At 40.0% G+C, this 23,791-nt stretch overlaps 1 protein-coding gene across 1 annotated transcript in view; it reads right to left on the bottom strand.

Annotated features, from left to right (window-relative positions):
- Positions 1-23,791, bottom strand: part of LOC124719963 (E3 ubiquitin-protein ligase MIB2) — a 215,178-nt gene that overhangs the window by 148,295 nt on the left and 43,092 nt on the right. The window contains exon 5 of the mRNA XM_047245178.1: positions 10,928-11,113. Within this exon, the coding sequence (XP_047101134.1) occupies positions 10,928-11,113 (186 nt within the window). The remainder of the gene's footprint in view (positions 1-10,927; positions 11,114-23,791) is intronic.

The raw sequence follows: 23,791 nt of genomic DNA, 5'->3' as shown, positions 1-23,791 counted from the left end.
CTTACATTACATGGGGTAAAACACTGTTTAATTAAACAATAATAAAATAAACTTTCATTATATCACTCTGTTGCCACGTACAAGTGGTACAACACACTAACGACACGCTCAAAGTATTAAACAGCACAGTTTCTTCTGATCCCAGTCAAATTGCATCAGAGAGCAGTTCAAAAGATTTGGTGGAGTTTTCATGGATTCAAATAAATTTACCAGTGATAAATGTTTAAGACAAGAAGGGCTGCTTCTAACCAAGCCAGGATCGGCAACATTCGACAATATGTACAGTGATATTTGTAAGATCATACTTAGTAAGGGAAACTGGCATGCAGATATTGGGGTGTAAAAATTGATGATAAAGTTGAAACAAAAATACACAAACAGCATTTCAAAACAGATGCCATTAGGAATATTCAATATGGTCATAATGCACTTTAACATAAATGGGTTAATTTCGAACTATACAAATGGCAGAGAAACAAAACTTAATGACTAGCAAGTCATTTTGTAAGAAATGCCATATATCAAGATTGAATGCTTGAATCAATACAGCTTACAAAGAATAGTATCAACATCTTAAATAACTTTGATAATTTTTATGTTGCCAGCAGCTTTTGTAAGAGTAATTTAACATGAGGAGGATCATGCATACTTGTGGACAGATCAATGGAATATAGAGCAAGAACTGATTTCAATTCCCTTAATGAAGAATGAATATTTGAAAGCTGCTGCATAGAGTTAGGGCAAAATATTGTAATTTTATCTGTGTATATAATTCCAGGCACAGAAATAACGAAACACTTTTTGTTCAAAATCCCAGTGATTATTGCAAAAACTTAGAAACAAAAGCAAGAAAAGGGTCATATCTGCTGATTTCAACATAGATCTAGTCAGTGAAGCCAAAAAAACTCAACAAAATTCAGTGATGTGATTCAAATATGAGGTTTCTTTGCTAATTTCACTGATCTTACTTGAGTAAACAAAATGTCTGCAACATGTATAGATAATATTTTAACCAATTACGGTATACTTATAACGAGGCAAATAAGTTTTGCTCAGGTTTAGGACTTTCTGATCATTGGGCTCTGTTTATGGAGTTACTGAAAACTATAGAACCTCACTAAAAAAAAATCTGCACCAACTCTGATTTATTTGTAGCAAATCATTTTCAACACGATTACAACACCAGAAATCAAAATAACTGTATGCTTCCCACCCACCGTTTAAAACATTTTGCTCAAACTCCACATTATATGGATACGAAAATTTATAACGAAGTGAAAGGAAGAGAATTGCTCAGCATAAATTTAGAAACTCTGAAAAAATCTTAATGAGAAACTAGTACTGAAATGTTATTATGCAGTAGAAGAATTCATGAATGACAACATAAAAATTTGAGCAGGAGAGAGCAAGTACTTATTTTTTATTTATTTGCATGTCAATTGCCATAGGACCAATTCAGGAGCAAATCTCCAAGGTCATGGAACGTGTCAGTAAATGAAATTACAACATAAAAGTAATAACAGAAAAACATAAAAGTCAAGCCATAAGTTTAAGTAAACACAATCAACAATACAACAAGAATCAGCTTAATTTTTCAAGAAACTCCTCGACAGAATAGGAGTGACCCATGAGGAAACTCTTCAGCTTTGATTTGAAAGAACATGGGTTACTGCCAAGATTTTTGAATTCTTGTTGTAACTTACCGAAACTGGGTGCAGCAGTATACTGCACACCATTCAGCAAAAGGGTTAAGTAAGTTCGATCCTAATGCAGGTTTGATTTCTGCCGAGTATTAACTGAGTCAAAACACTCAGCCTCATGAACAGGGGTCGACAAGAGCTTTGTAAACTTACACCACTTATTGCCCGAACCGCCCATTTCTGAGCCAAAAATATTCTTTTAGAATGGGAAGAGTTACCCCAAAATATAATACCATATGACATAAGCGAATGAAAATAAGCAAAGTAGACTAATTTTCATGTCGAATGATCACTCACTCCAGATACTGTTCAAACAGTAAAAATGGCGGCATTAAGTCTTTGAACAAGATCCTGAATGTGGGCTTTCCACTACAGTTTCCAATCTATCTGAACACCTATAAATTTGAACTGTTCAGTTTCGCTAATCATATGCCCATTCAGTGAAATTAAAATGTCGGGTTTCGTTGAATTGTCTGTTAGAAACTGTAAAAACTGAGTCTTACTGCGATTTAGTGTTAGTTTATCTTCTCCAAGCCACAAACTTATGTCATGAACTGCACAATTTGAAACCGAGCCAATGTTACACACAACATCCTTTACTACCAAGCTAGTGTACCCATAATACTAGAGGGCATATCAATTACATAATAACAAACAGGAGTGGCCCCAACACTGATCCCTGCCCCCCCCCCATTTGAGCGTACCTCATTCAGACCCCACATCACAGCAGTTTCTCAACACTGTGAATAATGACCTTTCGCTGTCTGTTGCTAAAGAGGTGAACTAATTGTGAGCTACTCCCTGTATTCCGTAATGGTCCAACTTCTGGAGCAATATTTTGTGATTAACACAATCAAAAAATATGCCTAGTGTTCGAAACCTTTTGTTTAACCCATCCGATACCTCACAGAGAAAAGAGAATTTAGCATTTTCAGCTGTTAAACCACTTCTAAAGCCTAACTGTACGTTTGATAGCAAATTATGTGATATAAAATGATCAATTATTCTTACGTACATAGCCCTTTCAATAACTTTAGCAAACACTGATGACATAGAAACATGTCTAAAATTGTCTACATTATCCTTTTCTCCCTTTTTATCAAGCGACTTTACTATAGGAAAAATTACAAATATGTCTAAATACAGGGCTAACATGTGCAGCACAATACTTTAATATTCTGCTAGGCACTCCATCACATCCATGACAGCTCTTAGTCTTCAGTGATTTAATTATTGAGTGTCACTCAGTTTTATTTGCAGATGAAACATCTGTAATCACTGCATGTAACAGTACTGACCAAATTCCCCAAACTGTAATAAATACTTTAGAAAAACTAGATACCTGGTTTGAATTAAACACGGACTGTCAATTTTTAAACGTTTGTTACTTTTGAAGAAAACTTATTATTAATTGCTTCACTAATTAACTGTTCAGTACAATATATTATATTAATGATATTATAAGGAAAATTGTGAACAAGTTTTTGTTTTTTGATGAGTCTCTGGTAAATTAAGGGAACAGCTTGAAATTGTATGTTACGAGACAATAAACTTCTATTCTATTCTCATGCTTATTCGGTTGCTATTTTTCTTGTAGACAACTGCCTCACTGTGGAGTGTGCCACTAGCTCAGAATCGGGCTCATTTTTTTGAATAGACTGTAAATTTTTCCTCACCTAGCTTGCTGTTTATTGCACAGCACTGTGGCTCATTTGGAATATGACAGCACAACTTAGCACTGTGTTAGCTGAAGCAACAATGAAGGAACAGGTATTGGCTCACAGTTGTAAAACAATGAGGGAACGGTAGGAGACACCGTTATTTGTCGATGGCGCACTTTATACTTAGGCGTGCCCACTCTACGGATAAGGAACAAATACATATGCAGCTGAATGCCTATCTCTAAATGTAAAAAGAGGCCTCCTTGAAGAACTGGAGAAAAGAGGGTGCAGAATTATTACGGGATCCAATTACAAGAACAGCATCAACCAAAGAAGTTCCCAAAAGCAAGTCTATGTCAAAACAGAGAAAATTAGAGAGAGAGTTGCCAAAGACACGTACAATTTTATGGTCACTTCAAACGAATGGATGGAAACAAGTTGACAAGAAGATCTTTCACTTTTTTATTCAAACCTCAAAATCACAATGCCCCAGTTCAGAAATACCAAAGACGATCTCCAACACCTACAAATTAAACCCAAAAATGCCTGTGACAGAGATATTTCCCCCACAGCAAGACAGTGACAAACAGGCGTTACAGAGCAGAGCAACCAAAAGGAAGATGCGGGGCCCTTGGACAGAGAAGTGCAAGCAAGTCCATTTACAAAGAATGAAGGAAATATGGGCTTCAAATAAAGCAAAGTTCACTGTCAAACAAGTCCTAGATGGCCAAACAAAATAAATTTTTTTCCCGTGCTACCGATTTGTGAGATAGTAATATTGGGTATTCAATCTGTATGCAGAGCACATTATGAGGAATGCAAGGTTACATGAAGAAAAAATCTGAATTAAAATAGCTCAGATAAATATAAATACCATTCTGATGGCAGACAGTGAAGTTAAAGTAAAGATCCCCTCAATGAAGGTGAAAGAAGAAAGTGCATAGGCTGGTCTAGCGCTGAATGTCAAGAAAATTAAAATTATGCCAACTATACCTATCACTTCGTGGCATACAAGAGGATAAATAAGGGAGGTTGTTTTTATGTTCAATTATCTAGGCTCTCAGATTTCTGCCAATGGTGACTGTAGCCAAAAAAATCAAGAGACACTAGCTACTTGGCAGAGGGAAATGTCCAACCTTAATTTTAAGGAGTAGAGACATAACTTTAACAACAAAGGTTCATAAAGTAGGGACTATGGACTTTCCAGTTGTGATTTACGGATGTGAGACACAGCCCATAAGAACGACTGACCAGCATAGAATAGACACCTCTAAATTGCGGTGTTGGAGGGAACTCCTCAGAGTTCCACGGGCTAGAAATAGAACGAATGGTCAATATTCTTCATCATCATCATCATCAGCCAGTTCTATCACTTAATGATGTGGCCTCCTTGAGTCAGCCGGTAATGAAGCATCCCAGTAAGATCTTCCATTTCTTCTGATCCTAAGCTTTCTGTTGCCAACTGAATCCCACTGACTTCCTTATATCTCTGTCCAATCTGTCTGGTGGTCTTCCTCTAGGTCTTTTTTGGTAAATTGGCCTCCAGTCTAGGACTTGTTTGGACCATCTAACATCTTTTGTTCGACCAATGCGGCCAACCCACTGCCATTTGAATGTATTCACTCTTTCCATTATGTTGGTGACCTTCGTTGCTCATCTCTTATTTCAACTTCTTCCTGTCTTTTTTTGTGTAATCTGATCTTTCCACAATCCTCCTCCGGCTACTGTTAGCTTCCTAACAATGAACTCGTTTAATGTCCATGTTTCACAGCCATAAGTTATTACTGGCAATATATATTGGTCAAAAATAGATTTCTTCAACTCAACTGACATCTTAGATTTCAAAATTAAAGAGTGCCTCCCATAAGCTTGCCAGCCCAATTTAATTGATCACAATATTTCTCGTTTCAAATCTCCTTTCATGCTTGTCAGTTGAATCAGATAGATATATTCTGTGACTCTTTGGAGTTGTGTATGTCCAACTGCTATACTTTCCTCAGGTGTCCATCCACTTGTCATTATCTTGGTTTTATCAATGTTCATTTTTAGTCCAACTTCAGAGCACACTAATGCAAGTTCACTAACCAATACTTGAAGTTCTTCTATGCCATTTGCAAATAGGACAATATCTTGTTCTTTTCCAACCCTGATGCTATTAGGTCAATATTACAGCTAACAAAACCAGACTGCTACCTGGCAGGTCTGACAATGAAACAAAAACTGACCTACTTTGAGCATGTTACAAAAAGACACGACTTGCTGCAAAAGAAGTTAATGATGGGGAAGATCTAAGTCATAAAGGGAAGAGGAGGGCAAAGGGCGAGAGGAATCAATAGTGTTACAGAAGTAACGGATCCCCTCCTGGAAAGCCTTTGGGAGAAGTTACAGGACAGAAGAAATTGACGTGCTCCAGTTCAGGGGCCATGGAAAGCCAGAATCGACTAAACAGAGAGAGACAGAGAGAGAGAGGGGGGGGGGGGGGGATTAGGTGGGAGCATCCAAATGGCCCACATGGGAATGGCAACTGAATCTCAATGTAGACAAGTGTAATGTGCTGCGAATACATAGAAAGATAGATCCCTTATCATTTAGCTACAATATAGCAGGTCAGCAACTGGAAGCAGTTAATTCCATAAATTATCTGGGAGTACGCATTAGGAGTGATTTAAAATGGAATGATCATATAAAGTTGATCGTCGGTAAAGCAGATGCCAGACTGAGATTCATTGGAAGAATCCTAAGGAAATGCAATCCGAAAAGAAAGGAAGTAGGTTACAGTACGCTTGTTCGCCCACTGCTCGAATACTGCTCAGCAGTGTGGGATCCGTACCAGACAGGGTCGATAGAAGAGACAGAGAAGATCCAACGGAGAGCAGCGCGCTTCGTTACAGGATGATTTAGTAACCGCGAAATCATTACAGAGATGATAGATAAACTGCAGTGGAAGACTCTGCAGGAGAGAAGCTCAGTAGCTCGGTGCGGGCTTTCGTTGAAGTTTCGAGAACATACCTTCACCGAAGAGTCAAGCAGTATATTGGTCCCTCCCACGTATATCTCACGAAGAGACCGCGAGGATAAAACCAGAGAGATTAGAGCCCACACAGAGGCATACCGACAATCCTTCTTTCCATGAACAATACGAGACTGGAATAGAAGGGAGAACCGATAGAGGTACTCAAGGTACCCTCCTCCACACACTGTCAGGCGGCTTGCAGAGTATGGATGTAGATGTAGATGTGGCAGTAGCAGACACCCAGATACCATCCGTTACGCTGTAGAGCGTGCTACGCAACTGGGTATCCACAAGGTGACCAGTTCTTGTATGCCACAGGAATGGCCACCACAAAACTGACTGAGTGCACAAATAGGCACAGAAGAACTATCTGCCTTAGGGACACTCAGCAGCCAGCAGCATAATTGATGGGACCGGAGTGCCTATTACTGCTGCATTACACAGGCAGTCTAGATCCTCTCAATTCATAGTAGTGTCCCTGGTCTCTGGAGTTTGGAACTTGCTCTACGACACGTCCCAACACCCTCCTGGACTTAATCTATGTTAACGCATCCTCCTCTCTTTCCAATATACAGGGTGTTTCAAAAAGGATACATGTATGACAAAGTATTATGTTGTCAAAACTATAGATAGCTGGATGTGCCACCTCTTCTCTTAAGTGAACGAGTTTTTACATAGTTTTCATGTTTTGTTTGTTATGTATAAGTAATCATAATGTACCAGCACTCTTGTTAAGATTATGTACGAGTAAGGAAAAACTAAATCATAGAGAGACAATACAAGTTACATCGTAACATGAAGAGAATGTTTTTTCACAATCCGTATATCAGTTACGAAAAAACATAGTGCCTTTCATTAGCATTCAAATTCTCATTTGCATCATTTCCCTTTGCTGGTTTCACTCTGATTCTAATTGCTGTTAATTGCAGAATTAATGTAAGCATTACATCAAAAATATACACTATGTGATCAAAAGTATCCGGACACCTGGCTGAAAATGACTTACAAGTTCGTGGCACCCTCCATTGGTAAAGCTGGAATTCAATATGGTGTTGGCCCACCCTTAGCCTTGATGACAGCTTCCACTCTCGCAGGCATACGTTCAATCAGGTGCTGGAAGGTTTCTTGGGGAGTGACAGCTCATTCTTCACAGAGTGCTGCACGGAGGAGAGTTATCTACATCAGTCGGTGAGGCCTGGCACGAAGTCAGCATTCCAAAACACCCGAAAGGTGTTCTATTGGATTCAGGTCAGAACTCTGTGCAGGCCAGTCCATTACAGGGACGTTATTGTCGTGCGAGCACTCCAACGCCGGCTGTGCATTACGAACAGGTGCTTGGCTGTGTTGAAAGATGCAATCGCTATCCCCAAATTGCTTGTCAACAGTGGGAAGCAAGAAAATGCTTAAAACATCGATGTAGGCCTGTGCTGTGATACTGCCATGCAAAACAAAAGTGGGTGCAAGCCCCCTCTATAAAAAACACAACCACACCATACCACCACCGCCTCCAAATTTTACTGTTGGCACTACACACACTGGCAAATGAAGCTCATCGGGCATTCGCCATACCAACACCCAGCCATCAGATTTCCACATTGTGTACCATGATTAGTCACTCCACACTACGTTTTTCCACTGCTCAATCGTCCAATGTTTTCGCTCCTTACACCAAGCGAGGCATCGTTTGGCATTTACCGGCGTGATGTGTGGCTTATGAGCAGCCACTCGACCATCAAATTCACGTTTTCTCACCTCCCGCCTAACTGTCGTAATACTTGCAGTGGATCCTGATGCAGTTTGGGATTTCTGTGTGACGGTCTGGATATATGTCTGCCTATTACACATTACAACTCTCTTCAACTGTCAGCGGTCTCTGTCAGTCAACAGACGAGGTCGGCCTGTATGTTTCTGTGCTGTACGTGTCCCTACACGTTTCCACGTCACTATCACATCGGAAACAGTGTACCTAGGGATGTTTAGGAGTGTGTAAATCTCGCGTACAGACGTATGACGCAAGTGACACCCAATCACCTGACCACATTCGAAGTCCGTGAGTTCCGCGGAGCCCTATTCTGCCCGCTCACAATGTCTACAGACTACTGAGGTCGTTGATACGGAGTACCTGGCAGTAGGTGGGAGTGTCCAGATACCTTTGATCACAAAGTGTAATTTGAAAGCCAAGTGTTATTCAAAATCGTGTGTATTATTTATGCAATCTCAGTTACAAGATAATTTCAAAAATACTGCGAGGCAAGTAGCATATTTTAAAGATGAGGTTTTTATGGGAGAGTTCCAAGTTTGCTTCACCGACATTTAACCATAGTGTGTATCTGGAGGAGCAATCTGCAATTTTCGAAATCACGTTAAAAAAACCTTGATCATTTTCATTATACTCAGTACGGTCAAATATCTTTTGTGATCTTATTCAAATTCCACAAGCCGATATTACAGATAACTTTGGCTTGGAGTAGATCTATTTTATGAAAGACATTTATTAACATAAATTATGAAACATTGCAATATTTATCTCATTAGCATTTCATACAAAAGAAATTTTTTTTATAGCAATTTATGAACCAAAGATGTAGCAAAATCGCATTGCAGCCTTGTGTAGGAATTTACTGTTATAACTAGAACAAAAGTAATTGTAATCTCCCAGCATATACAATTTTTAAGCAAGCCAAGCCAAATTTGTAAAATTATTATTTTTTATTTAGTTAGAAGCACCACGGCTGAGTTATTGGAGGGATGAATATACTGTATAGTTTATATTCATTGCCAGTAGAAGTTTGTTGTCCTCTATTTGCTCAGTTGCTGTCACACGTTGCAAAATGACTACTCCAAACCAGAAATCATTTTGTGCCCTCAAGTTTGTGAAGTGCAATTCCGCGAGTATAGAGAAACACAGTTCAGGTTGTGGTACCGATCCTCCAAATGGACGGAACATTCATGGTCAGTATCGACAGTTTGTAGACACACAATGTCTACATAAAGAAGGAGTCTTTCTCACCCTCGTGTTAGTAACAAAACTATCACACAAATTCAAACTGCTTTCCAACATGGTCCTACAAAACTGACTCATAATTCCAGTGAGGAGTTACAACTGCTTACAACATCAATTTGGCATGTTTCAAAATGTCAGTTGGTTATGAAGCTGTAAACGCTACAGCTGTTACAGGCTCTATGTCATGATGACAGACGCAAAAATGTGGCTTTTTCTGACGAGTTTCAGAATGATATTGACAATGATAACACTTTCACCCACATTAGGGAGAAGTAAACAAATGCTATTTGATACAAGATACAAGGGACGCATCAGAACATGGAAATATGGTAGAAACCATCTTAAACAGGAATACCACAGAGCAAGCTCCATTGAAAAAGATATGAACATCAAAAGAAACAGTAAAGACAGACACCTTCTTCCTTTCCAAAAAAAAACAAAAAAACTCCCTTGTAGAAAAAGCACTGAAACAAAATAAACTTTTGCTCAATGACCAAATAAATATTGGAGAACCAGACACTACATAAAATGACAAAAATAAAATAAAAAAGAATGGCCTTTTCCATTATTCTTCACCATCTTTCACTGAAGCCCCTCTCCCCCGCCCCCTTCTTGCCCCTCACTTTTTCCTACTAACTCACTCTCCAGCACACTACTTTGCACACGTGTCTGCTCATCTTTGCTCACCACGTACATATCACTCAGAAATTGCTTAATAAAGTCGACAATGATCGAGAACTTCTGATGGAGGTTACAACAGGTGATGAAACATGGGTATACGGGTGTGACATTGAAACTGAGGCCCAAATGTCCCAATGGAAAGCGTCTGAAGAAAAAAAGAAAGAGACAAGTTTTTACAATGGAATAGTATATCATGAGTTCCTGCCTTATGGCCGTACGGTCAATAAGGAATACTACCTCGAAATTATGTGCCATTTACATGGAGGAAACCGAAGAAAACAACGAGAATTGTGGCAAAACCACTCGCAGAAATTGCTTCATGATTATGCTCCCGCTTGTACATCTATGCTCGTTTCTGATCTTTTGGGGGGGGGGGGGGGGGTAGAAAAAATTGTTATGTTGTTTCAGGCATCACATACACCAATCGTGGCCCTCTACTACTACTTTCTTCGCCCGAGGATGAAGAGAACAATGAAGGGACACAATTTTGCCACCAATGATGAGACGAAAACAGAATCGCTGAACACCATAATGAAAGGCGAGTTCCAGAAGTGCTTCCCAGATTGGACAAAGCACTGGCACTGGTGTATTGTATCTGGGGGGGGGGGGGGGAATTACTTTCAAGGGGACAAAGTAGTAGTTGGTAGTGAATAAATGAAGTTAATTTAAGAAAAACAAAAATTCCTGTTACTTACCAATCACACCTCGTATGTGTGTGTGTTCACATTTCCACTCCTAAAGATGAAGCAACTGGTCACATTGGACTACGCATCACCCAATTATGTTCAGTGAACACAATCAGTAGTGAAAACTGAAGCACTTTAAGCTGTAGCTAATATTCTCAGTACACTACCACGACTCCACGTACCGAGCACAGGCAAGTGATCCCTGTAGTAGGAGCCTCCCGACGCCTCCTGCACGCACTTCAGGTCCACCTTGCCGCGGTGCCCGACACGGTACACGTTGGTCGAGCCCGACGTCCACGTCACGTTCGCCACCGACCGTCCCGATTCGTTGTCCCAGCCGTGAATGTCGATCACTCTACCGGTCTTCCCTGTAACGTGTGTGAACGTGAATACCTCGCCCTCGCACTTTCAAACAGTTATGTGCCAGCAATCGAACAAGGTTACAGGTAGTCATCTTCCATTTTGCAGTTGCAGGAAGAAACAGAAATTCATATGGCAGACTGAAGAAACTTCATACTACACTTAGTCAACTTAAATAATTTTTTTACTTTTCAGTTTTGAGGCCACCTCCAGGTTAGCAAAATATTAATTATCTGAATGTCATAGATACAGTTGACATAGCACATACATCTCTCACAGCACTTTTCACAAGATATATACCGACTATAAATTATTTAATGCATAGCTATACACAAGTACGAATCACAGAGAATGTAAAAGAATACTCAAAATTTTGATCATTGCGAAAACACCCCCTTGGGGTATGGAGGTACACACATTTTTAAACTGACTTACTCCAAGCTGACAGATTGGTTGTACTAAAAATGACAAAGTTATGTTCTGCTCCTAGCCACCTTAAATCTCCAAACTAAATGTGGATTTATTTTTATGAGATTCATTTGAAAGACTTTGTGCATATGCCTCCTTCGTTGAAAACAAATCCGAAACAACGTTCGCGTTCGTAATGCACTCACATCAGTGTCTCCACATTTGCTTCAGAATGTATGGTGTGAAGCTGAACATCTCTTAGATATCCAGGGGAGTCACTCAGAACTTCTCTAATGTATGTAAGAAAAAAATTGAACTTTTTTCATTCTAATTGTTGTACAACTATGCATAATTTGATTATAGCCATTTCTAATTAGTATGGTATATTCCTTTTGACTTGCACTGTATAAATAAAATACAAGGAGCAAAACATTATCTTCAATTTTCACAGGAATCACTGTACACATCAAAAGACACGAAATGGATGCAGCAGTTGAGAAGGGAGTGAGACAGGGTTGTAGCCTCTTCCCAACATTATCCAGTCTGTACATTGAACACACAGTAAAGCAAACCAAGAATAAATCTGGAGAGTGAATTAAAGTTCTGGGAGAAGAAATAAAAACTATACTGCTCACCAATGACATTGTATTTCTGTCAGTGATGGCAAAGGAATTTCACTGAACAGAATGAATAATGTCTTGAAAAGAGGTTACATGTTAATCATCATCTAAAGATAAACAATAGTAATGGGGAGTAATTGAATTAAATTGGGTGACAAAGAAATTACATTAGGCACTTAGTTATTAAAAGTAGCAGTTGATTTTTGCTATTAAAATAACTCACAGTCCCAGTAGTAAAGAAGATATAAAATGCAGACTGGCAATAATAAGAAAAACTTCCCTGAAAAAGAGAAACGTTTTAGCAATGAGTACAAATTTAAGTATAAGGAATATTTGTCTGGAGTGTAGTGTCACAATGAAGTGAAACGTAGCTAATAGAAAAGGATAAGAAAAGAAGCCCTTTCAATGTGGTGCACTACAGGAGAATGCTGGTCTATGTCTACTCAGTGTCTCTCAATAAACTGAAGAATGCAATAAATAACTACAATAAACAAAAATATAAATTGTAATCTTTTATAAAGTTGTTAGGTTGACTCTTGTGGCATACTGTATTAGAATAGGTCAGTTTTGTATAATCACGTCCATTACTAAATTAATAACTTAAATGAATGCCTCCATTTAACATATTATAACTTAATTAGAATACCGTAACATTGTAACTATAGATGCATATAAGCTTTATATGATTACACCATTTACAGGTTAACACGTTTAAAAGTGAGCAAATGCTTCTGTCTATTTTTTTGGATGGGAAATTAGAAGGTACTGATTGAACTGGGAAGAAAAGGTCTTTATGGTACAACTTGAGTAAAAGAAGGAATCATTTGATAGGACACTTCCCGAGGCTTCAAATAATAGTCAATTTGATAATGGAAAAAAAGATTGGAGAGGTAAATATTGTAGAGGGAAACCCAGGTTTGACTATAGCAAGCAGGTTCGAATGCATGTAGTTATGCAGACATGAAAAGGCTTGCACATGATGGACTAGCATGGAAAGCTGGATCAAACTAGTTTTAAAGCAAGAGACAACAACAACAACTAGTTGCACATTAATAGTTCCATAGAGAGCAGTTTCATTTCATTTGTGTAGAGGTGGTTGGGTGACAACAATATTGAAATACATGATTAGGCTAGGCCATCTGAAAATATTTGGATGTATGAGTATTATAACAATTTTTTCCTCTTACAGAATGAGAACTTCCCTAATTTAACATAAACAGAAATCCTGGCCGAACAACATGTACGATCCACAAATCTAAATTCTACTCATATCATCTTTATTATTCTGTACCAGTTCTCAGAAATCTATATACACTATGTAACCAAAAGTATCCAGACACCTAGATGAAAATGACGTACAAGTTCGTGGCACCCTCCAACGGTTATGCTGGAACTCGATATGGTGTTGGTCCACCCTTAGCCTTAATGACAGTTTCCAGTCTCGCAGGCATACGTTCAGCCAGGTGCTGGAAGGTTTCTTGGGGAATGGAAGCCCATTCTTCACAGAGTGCTGCATCGAGGAGAGGTATCTACATCAGTGGGTGAGGTCTGGAACGAAGTCGGCGTTCCGAAACGTCCCAAAGGTGTTCTATAGGATTCAGGTCAGGACTCTGTGCAGGCCAGTCCATTACAGGGACGTTATTGTTGTATAACCACTCAGCCACAGGCCGTGCATTATGAACAAGTGCTCAATCGTGTTGAAAGATGTGATCGCCATCTCCGAATTGTTCAACATTGGGAAGCAAGAAGGTGCTTAAAACATCAATTTAGGCCTATGCTGTAATAGTGCCATGCAAAACAACAAGTGGTGCAACCTTCCTTGATGAAAAACACGACCACACCATAACACCCCGCCTCCTGCATCACACACGCTGGTAGATGACGTTCACCGGGAATTCACCATACCTACACCCTGCCATTACATCATCACATTGTGTACTGTGATTCGTCACTCCGCACAATGTTTTTCCAGTGTTTACACTCCTTATAGCAAGTGAGGCGTCGTCTGGCATTTACTGGCATGATGTGTGGTTTATGAGCAGCCGCTCGACTGTGAAATCAGAGTTTCCTCACCTCCTGTCTATCTGTCATAGTACTTGCAGTGGATCCTGATAAAGTTTGGAATTCCTGTGTGATGTTCTGGATAGATGTCTGCCTATTACACATTATGGCCCTCTTCAAATGTGGGCGGCCTCTGTCAGTCAGCAGACGAGGTCGGCCTGTACGCTTTTGTGCTGTACATGTCCCTTCACAGTTCCACTTCACTATCACATCGGAAACAGTGGACCTAGGGACGTTTAGGAGTGTGGGAATATTGCGTACAGATGTACGACGCAAGTGACGCCCAATCACCTGACCACGTTCGAAGTCCGTGAGTTCTGCGTAGCGCCCCATTCTGCTGTTTCACGATGTCTAATGACTACTGAGGTCGTTGATTTGGAGTACCTGGCAGTAGGTGGCAGCACAATGCACCCAATATGAAGAACTTATGTTTTCGGGGTGTCCAGATACTTTTGATCACGTAGTGTATCAGTAGTTTTGTGTGTGAATTGAGGTTTCACGTTAATAAAATGTGCCACCTGACATCACAGACTCTGGCTGAATGTCAACATACAAGGGATGCAACACGGACCACTGATCAGATCACTGTGTGAGTATTGAGACACTCAGGCCAGAATTTCTGTCAACAGCGTGCACTGTCTCCGACATTACGTGACCTACCAATGAAATGTAACCATTCCTGCTTTCACAATTTGTAACTGCACATTTCGATTCATTTGTCTTCTGATTGGTTTGATGCCACCTGCCACGAATCCTTCTCCTGTAGCAATCTGTTCATCTCAGACTAGCACTTGCACCCTGTGTCCTCAGTTATTTGCTGGATGTACTCCAATCTTTGTTTTTCCCTACAGTTTCTACCCCCTACACCTCCCTAAGTACCAAATAGGTGATTCCCTGGTGTCATAAGCCTTGACCTTATTTCTTATCTTATTACGAGGCTGGTTTGAAAAGTTCTTGGAATCACCACGAGAGGTCAGCACTACTGCAATGAGTTGTTCACATGATGTTCATCCGGATGTTGCCTGGAAACACGATGTTGCCTGTATACATGTGCTCTTAGAAGAGAACTGTGGTGGTGACATGGCTCTGTTGTTGTTCCCGCATGGTGATTTGCGAAGATGGGGGAAAGAAAAAAAAAATTTCGAGATTCAAGCAGTGATTAAGTACTTCGTAAAGAAATGTATGAAAGTAAAGGATGTTGTTGTTGTTGTTGTTGTGGTCTTCAGTCCTGAGACTGGTTTGATGCAGCTCTCCATGCTACTCTATCCTGTGCAAGCTTTTTCATCTCCCAGTACCTACTGCAACCTACATCCTTCTGAATCTGCTTAGTGTATTCATCTCTTGGTCTCCCTCTACGATTTTTACCCTCCACGCTGCCCTCCAATACTAAATTGGTGATCCCTTCATGCCTCAGAACATGTCCTACCAACCGATCCCTTCTTCTGGTCAAGTTGTGCCACAAACTTCTCTTCTCCCCAATCCTATTCAATACTTCCTCATTAGTTATGTGATCTACCCATCTAATCTTCAGCATTCTTCTGTAGCACCACATTTCGAAAGCTTCTATTCTCTTCTTGTCCAAACTATTTATCGTCCATGTTTCACTTCCATACATGGCTACACTCCATACGAATACTTTCAGAAATGACTTCCTGACACTTAAATCTATACTCGATGTTAACAAACTTCTCTTCTTCAGAAACGCTTTCCTTGCCATTGCCAGCCTACATTTTATATCCTCTCTACTTCGACCATCATCAGTTATTTTGCTCCCCAAATAGCAAAACTCCTTTACTACTTTAAGTGCCTCATTTCCTAATCTAATTCCCTCAGCATCACCCGACTTAATTAGACTACATTCCATTATCCTTGTTTTGCTTTTGTTGATGTTCATCTTATATCCTCCTTTCAAGACACTGTCCATTCCATTCAACTGCTCTTCCAAGTCCTTTGCTGTCTCTGACAGAATTACAATGTCATCGGCGAACCTCAAAGTTTTTATTTCTTCGCCATGAATTTTAATACCTACTCCGAATTTTTCTTTTGTTTCCTTTACTGCTTGCTCAATATACAGATTGAACAACATCGGGGAGAGGCTACAACCCTGTCTTACTCCCTTCCCAACCACTGCTTCCCTTTCATGTCCCTCGACTCTTATAACTGCCATCTGGTTTCTGTACAAATTGTAAATAGCCTTTCGCTCCCTGTATTTTACCCCTGCCACCTTTAGAATTTGAAAGAGAGTATTCCAGTCAACATTGTCAAAAGCTTTCTCTAAGTCTACAAATGCTAGAAACGTAGGTTTGCCTTTCCTTAATCTTTCTTCTAAGATAAGTCGTAAGGTCAGTATTGCCTCACGTGTTCCAGTGTTTCTACGGAATCCAAACTGATCTTCCCCGAGGTTGGCTTCTACTAGTTTTTCCATTCGTCTGTAAAGAATTCGTGTTAGTATTTTGCAGCTGTGACTTATTAAGCTGATAGTTCGGTAATTTTCACATCTGTCAACACCTGCTTTCTTTGGGATTGGAATTATTATATTCTTCTTGAAGTCTGAGGGTATTTCGCCTGTTTCATACATCTTGCTCACCAGATGGTAGAGTTTTGTCAGGACTGGCTCTCCCACGGCCGTCAGTAGTTCCAATGGAATATTGTCTACTCCGGGGGCCTTGTTTCGACTCAGGTCTTTCAGTGCTCTGTCAAACTCTTCACGCAGTATCATATCTCCCATTTCATCTTCATCTACATCCTCTTCCATTTCCATAATATTGTCCTCAAGTACATCGCCCTTGTATAGACCCTCTATATACTCCTTCCACCTTTCTGCTTTCCCTTCTTTGCTTAGAACTGGGTTTCCATCTGAGCTCTTGATATTCATACAAGTCGTTCTCTTATCTCCAAAGGCCTCTTTAATTTTCCTGTAGGCGGTATCTATCTTACCCCTAGTGAGATAGGCCTCTACATCCTTACATTTGTCCTCTAGCCATCCCTGCTTAGCCATTTTGCACTTCCTGTCGATCTCATTTTTGAGACGTTTGTATTCCTTTTTGCCTGTTTCACTTACTGCATTTTTATATTTTCTCCTTTCATCAATTAAATTCAATATTTCTTCTGTTACCCAAGGATTTCTACTAGCCCTAGTCTTTTTACCTACTTGATCCTCTGCTGCCTTCACTACTTCATCCCTCAAAGCTACCCATTCTTCTTCTACTGTATTTATTTCCCCCATTCCTGTCAATTGCTCCCTTATGCTCTCCCTGAATCTCTGTACAACCTCTGGTTCTTTTAGTTTATCCAGGTCCCATCTCCTTAAATTCCCACCTTTTTGCAGTTTCTTCAGTTTTAATCTACAGGTCATAACCAATAGATTGTGGTCAGAGTCCACATCTGCCCCTGGAAATGTCTTACAATTTAAAACCTGGTTCCTAAATCTCTGTCTTACCATTATATAATCTATCTGATACCTTTTAGTATCTCCAGGGTTCTTCCATGTATACAACCTTCTTTCATGATTCTTAAACCAAGTGTTAGTTATGATTATGTTGTGCTCTGTGCAAAATTCGACCAGGCGGCTTCCTCTTTCATTTCTGTCCCCCAATCCATATTCACCTACTACGTTTCCTTCTCTCCCTTTTCCTACACTCGAATTCCAGTCACCCATGACTATTAAATTTTCGTCTCCCTTCACAATCTGAATAATTTCTTTTATTTCATCATACATTTCTTCAATTTCTTCGTCATCTGCAGAGCTAGTTGGCATATAAACTTGTACTACTGTAGTAGGCGTGGGCTTCGTATCTATCTTTGCCACAATAATGCGTCCACTATGCTGTTTGTAGTAGCTTACCCGCATTCCTATTTTCCTATTCATTATTAAACCTACTCCTGCATTACCTCTATTTGATTTTGTGTTTATAACCCTGTAGTCACCTGACCAGAAGTCTTGTTCCTCCTGCCACCGAACTTCACCAATTCCCACTATATCTAACTTCAACCTATCCATTTCCCTTTTTAAATTTTCTAACCTACCTGCCCGATTAAGGGATCTGACATTCCACGCTCCGATCCGTAGAACGCCAGTTTTCTTTCTCCTGATGACGACATCCTCTTGAGTAGTCCCCACCGGGAGATCCGAATGGGGGACTATTTTACCTCCGGAATATTTTACCCAAGAGGACGCCATCATCATGTAATCATACAGTAAAGCTGCATGCCCTCGGGAAAAATTACGGCTGTAGTTTCCCCTTGCTTTCAGCCGTTCGCAGTACCAGCACAGCAAGGCCGTTTTGGTTATTGTTACAAGGCCAGATCAGTCAATCATCCAGACTGTTGCCCTTGCAACTACTGAAAAGGCTGCTGCCCCTCTTCAGGAACCACATGTTTGTCTGGCCTCTCAACAGATACCCCTCCGTTGTGGTTGCACCTACGGTACGGCTATCTGTATCGCTGAGGCACGCAAGCCTCCCCACCAACGGCAAGGTCCATGGTTCATGGGGGGGGAAGTAAAGGATATTCGTGCCAATTTCCAGAACACACTGGGGGATTCTGTTCCTTCATATTCAACTGTTGCCAAGTGGACACACTAATTTAAATTTGGTCGGGAGAGCTCAGATGACGATCCACGCAGAGGTTGGCCGAGATGTGTCACTACTCCAGAAATCATTGCAGAAGTGCACGAAATGGTCACGGAGGATCGCCGATTGAAAGTGCGTGAAATTGCTCACACCTGCCAGATGTCACCTGAAAGCGTGTATCTCATTTTTTTTAACTGAAGAATTAGAAATGAAAACATTATCTGCAAGATGGATGCCATGACTCTTGACGTGTGCCAGCACACATGTGGCAATATTATGCAAACTGAGATATGAATTGTTGCCACTACCCGTCTTGTTTACCTGATATGGTTCCGTCAGACTTCCACCTCTTCCCAAAACCGAAAATTTTTCTTGGTGGATGAATATTCACTTCAAACAAAATATTGATAGCCGGAGTTGACAACTATTTTGCAGGCCTGGAGCAAACTCATTTTCGAGATGGGATCAAGGCACTGGAACATCACTGGACCAAGTGCATTAATCTACAAGATTAATCTACAAGAAGACTACATTGAAAAATAAAATAGTTTCAGTGCTATAAGTGCTTTTTTTCTTTTCCGTTCTGAGAACTTTTCAAACCACCCTTGTATTCCACCTGATTTTCAACATTCTTGTATAGCACCGCATCTCAAATGCTTCAATTATCCTCTGCTGCAGTTTTCCCACTGCCCACAATCCATTACTATATACCGCTGTGCTCCAAATGTACATTCTCAGACATTTCTTGATCAAATTACAACCTATGTTTGATACCATTTGAAGTGTTAAAGCTCTGGTTGCGAGTTGTAACTGAACCAACAACTTCACTAATGATCTGTCATCTCAATGTTGTGGTTTCTTCACACAGTGGACCTGCCACACTATACCACTAATTGTGCCGTAGGGCTTTGTCTCTAACGGCAGTGTCGAAGTGTAATACCACACCCCCTTTGTGATCCTACATCCTTTTACCAGTCTGATCCCCACTCTCCTGAAGAGGGCATATGTGTAATATCAGTATGCTGCTTTGATTTTGTCTTTTCTGGTTATCTGGATTCAAATACACTGAAGATTTTCTTTTGCAGCAAATTAATAAGCTGCATTAATTTAAATTATTGTTTTGACATTGTTTATCTTGGGCCTCACCAATATGCAGAATGAAGGAAACATGTTGGGTTAAAAGCTGATGTACCATCACAATTTGTACATTATACGAACTTCAGGCACATGATATGAATATAACTGCTATTGTAATTATGGAGTAATTAACGATTAAAGTTTCGATAGTTGTAGTCATCAAAAGACAGCTATTTTTATGTTTTCAAACTAAAAAAGAAATTGTATCCATAATTGTAATATGACATGATAATTTTTCAGTCAGGATTAAGCCTAATGGAATTGTAATTACAACTATACAGAAACGTAAAGTTTTTACTCGTACAAAATTTAATTAATTGAATCTCAGCCTTTCATTAAACAAAACTAATCCCTCTGTTCATCTGAAAATGATGGGATTATTATCTTTTAAGTAAGTAAAATAATATATGCAAATTAACCAAATATATTGCTGTAATGATAAAACGTGAAATTTACAGTCCTAATAGAAACAGATTCTTTCCTGTCTTTGAATGAAATTATTCAATGTTATTTCACGTAAATTTCTATGTAATTTTGGAAGACGTATGTAAAAGTTTTAATTGTTAAACCTAAAAATTTCATCTGTAACAATGTCAGTACTTGTTTAAATTCACATAAATAAAGGTGATTTGTAAGCTGCCATATCTCTGTTGGGGTTCAGTTTGACAGCAGTCACAAGACAGTGTTAAGTCAATTTTACATGTAGTTTGCCCCCGAACATCTAGCGTGCGAAATGAAACTTGTTGTGAACACGAATTCCTGGAGCTTATTTCTTCCATTGCACGATTCCTTAGTGGTGATGCAGTAACATCAAGATGAACCTACGGCAGCATTAAGAAGCAGCACCCTGGATTACACATGATATGTATCATTTATTTGGTGGAGGATATCCGTAATATGATGTGGTATTCCGTTTTCTTGTGTTAAGCAACGATACACATCGCAAACCTGACCATACAAAATCATTTTTTGCCACGTTATATTACAGATGGCTGTAAGAGCACTCACATTTACGCCAATTCACAACAAAATGATGTAACTGTCTTTTTTTTAAAGAACTGTTCTGTATCTGACTGTTCTGATATTTGACATTTACAACATTACATAACAAATCTCTTATTACCCAGAACAACATGTTTAAAGTGAATCTCAGACCAGCACAAATGAGAATGACATTTCTCCCCATCTTCTATCAACTGTTTCTGCCAGTGTTTACATTATTGGCAGGGTTGCTTCCTCTATGCCTTCCAAAACACTGCCAAGACACAACACTGAAGTACGAACGCCGCTACCACAGCAGGTAGAGACTTTTGACAGCAGCACACATTCCAATGTCCTGTGCTAGCACTTCACTCACTCACGGTCTCAGCACAAACCAAAATCGAAGTGCGCACAGTGGAAATTCTCTAGAAGCTAGCTACGTAAACAACGTTTTTACACTCTCAAGAACATCTTCCACTAAGCCAGAAGTACAACAGCAGAAAATGCTACTCTGAAGAAGCTCATCTTACACTACACAGTAGTTTTCTGTTGGCCAGGAATGCCTTCTTCCTCTGTGCTAATCTGCTTTTTGTATCCTCCTTGCTTCATGTGACATGGGTTATTTTGCTCCCAAGGTAGCAAAATTTTTACCTTCGTCACCACCAATTTTTAATAGTTCCTCACTATTCTCATTTCTGCTACTTCTTTACTGTTGCCCTTTTCCAGTTTACTCAATATATATTCCATATTCATTACACTATTCATTCCATTCAACAGATCATGTGATTCTTCTTCACTTGCACTGAGGATAGCAATGTAATCAGCAAATGTTATCACTGATGTCCTATCACCTTGAATTTTAATCCCACTCTTAAACCTTTCTTCAGTTCTGTCACTGCTTCTTCAATGTACAGCCTGAACAGTATACCCGTTTTAATCCGAGTAGTTCATTCTTGGTCTTCCAGTTTTATTGCTCCCTCTTGGTTCTTGTGCATAGTGTATATTACCCATCTTTCCTTGTACCTTACTCTTATTATTATCAGAATTTCAAACACCTTGTACTATTTTACACTGTCAAATACTTTTTCTCGGTTGACAAATCCTATGAGCGTGTCTCGATTTCTCTCGAGTCTTGCTTCCATTGTAAAGTGCAATGTCAGAACTTTCTCTCTGGTGCCTTTTCCTTTCCTACAGGCAAACTGGTCATCATATAACATATACTCAATTTCTTTCCCATTTCTCTGTATCTTATTCTTGTCAGCAGTTTGGATTCGTGAGCTGGTAAGCCGGCTGAGATAATTTCTACGCATATCTGCCCTCGCTATCTTTGGAATAGTGTGGATGGTACTTTTTCCGAAAGTCTGAGAGTATGTCATCAGTCTCAGATTTTACACTCCAACTCAACAGTTGTTCTATCCCTTCTACCTTATTTGGTATCAAGTCGTCCAGGTGTCTTAAATTCTGACTAATACTGGATGCTTTATGTCTTCCTCACTGATACCAATTTCTTCTCCTGTCATATCAGTAGCCTAGCCCTTCCCCACATAGAGGCCTTCTATGCACTCTTTCTACCCATCCACCCTTTCTTCTGCCTTTAAAAGTGGAATTTCCATTGCACTCTCAATGTCACAACCATTGTTTTTAATTTCACTGAAGGCTGTTAATTTTCTTGCAGCTATTTCAACTTGGCTTCCCTGCGTTTTCCATTCATTTTATTCTTAAATGATTTATATTTGTGTATTCCTGTCCTTCCCAGAACATTTTTGTACTTCCTTCTTTCGTCAATCAACTGAAGTATTTTTTTTAAATACTTAAACTTTCTTCACAGTTGACTGCCCAACATCTATTACTGTCCTTTTTAGGGACGTATACTCATCTTCTACTGAGCTCCCTAGTGTGGTATACCTTTACATCTTTAGTGGACTTCAAATGAATCTTATTTTTCCTCAAACATTGTAAAATCCAGGATGGAATGTAACAATATTATGAAAAGAATAGTTGCTACTCAACATGCTGTGGCAGGAGGATTATGGGAACGTAGGCTATATCGCAGTGAGAGTTACCACCTGCACAATTCAGAAAAGCTGGTGGTGGTGGGAAGGTTCCACATGGCACAGGCTGTGAAGCAGTCATTGAAATGAAGGACGTCTTGTCGGACGGTGTACTCAGCAACAGGGCAGTCCAGCTGTTACTTGGCCTCAGTTTGTCGGTGGCCATTCGTGAGGACAGACAGCTTGTCGGTTGTCGTGCTCGTGCAGAATGCAGCACAGAGGTTGCAGCTTCACTTGCAGATCCCATGACAGGTCTCACAGGTAGCCCTGAATTTGATGGAATAGGTGATGCTTGTTACCATACAGGAGGATGTATAGGAAGGGTTTTGCATCCAGGTCTATTACAGGAATATGAGCCATGAGGCAATGGCTTGGGAACAGGCATTGTGTAGGGATGGATGAGGATATTGTGTAGGTTCGGTTAGCGGTGGGAAGGATAGTGGTTAGGATGTTCCTCACTTCAGGACACGGCAAGAGGTAGCCGAAACCCTGGTGGAGAATGTGATTTGGTTACTCCATCTCTCAGTCGTACCGAGTCACGAGGAGAATGCTTCACTGTGGCCAGACGGTGGAACTTTTGGGAGGTCGTGGGTGACTGGAGAGATAAGGCGTGGAAGATCTGTTCTTGTACATGGCTGGGAGTGTAATTACAGTCTGTGAAGGTCTGACTGGAGAACCTCAGTATATTTCGAGAGGATCCACTCGTCACCACATACGCAATGGCCACGGGTGATTAGGCTGTATGGGCGGGACTTCTTGGTATGAATGGGTGGCAGCTGTCAAAGTGGTGGTATTGGTGGTGGTTGGTAGGTTTGATATGGATGGAGGTACTGATATAGCCATCTTTGAGGTGGAGG

This window comes from Schistocerca piceifrons, chromosome 11, assembly GCF_021461385.2.
Source record: "Schistocerca piceifrons isolate TAMUIC-IGC-003096 chromosome 11, iqSchPice1.1, whole genome shotgun sequence".
NCBI lineage: Eukaryota > Metazoa > Arthropoda > Insecta > Orthoptera > Acrididae > Schistocerca > Schistocerca piceifrons.
The sequence above is the reverse complement of the archived record's forward strand: the minus strand, read 5'-3'. Positions and strand labels throughout refer to the sequence as shown.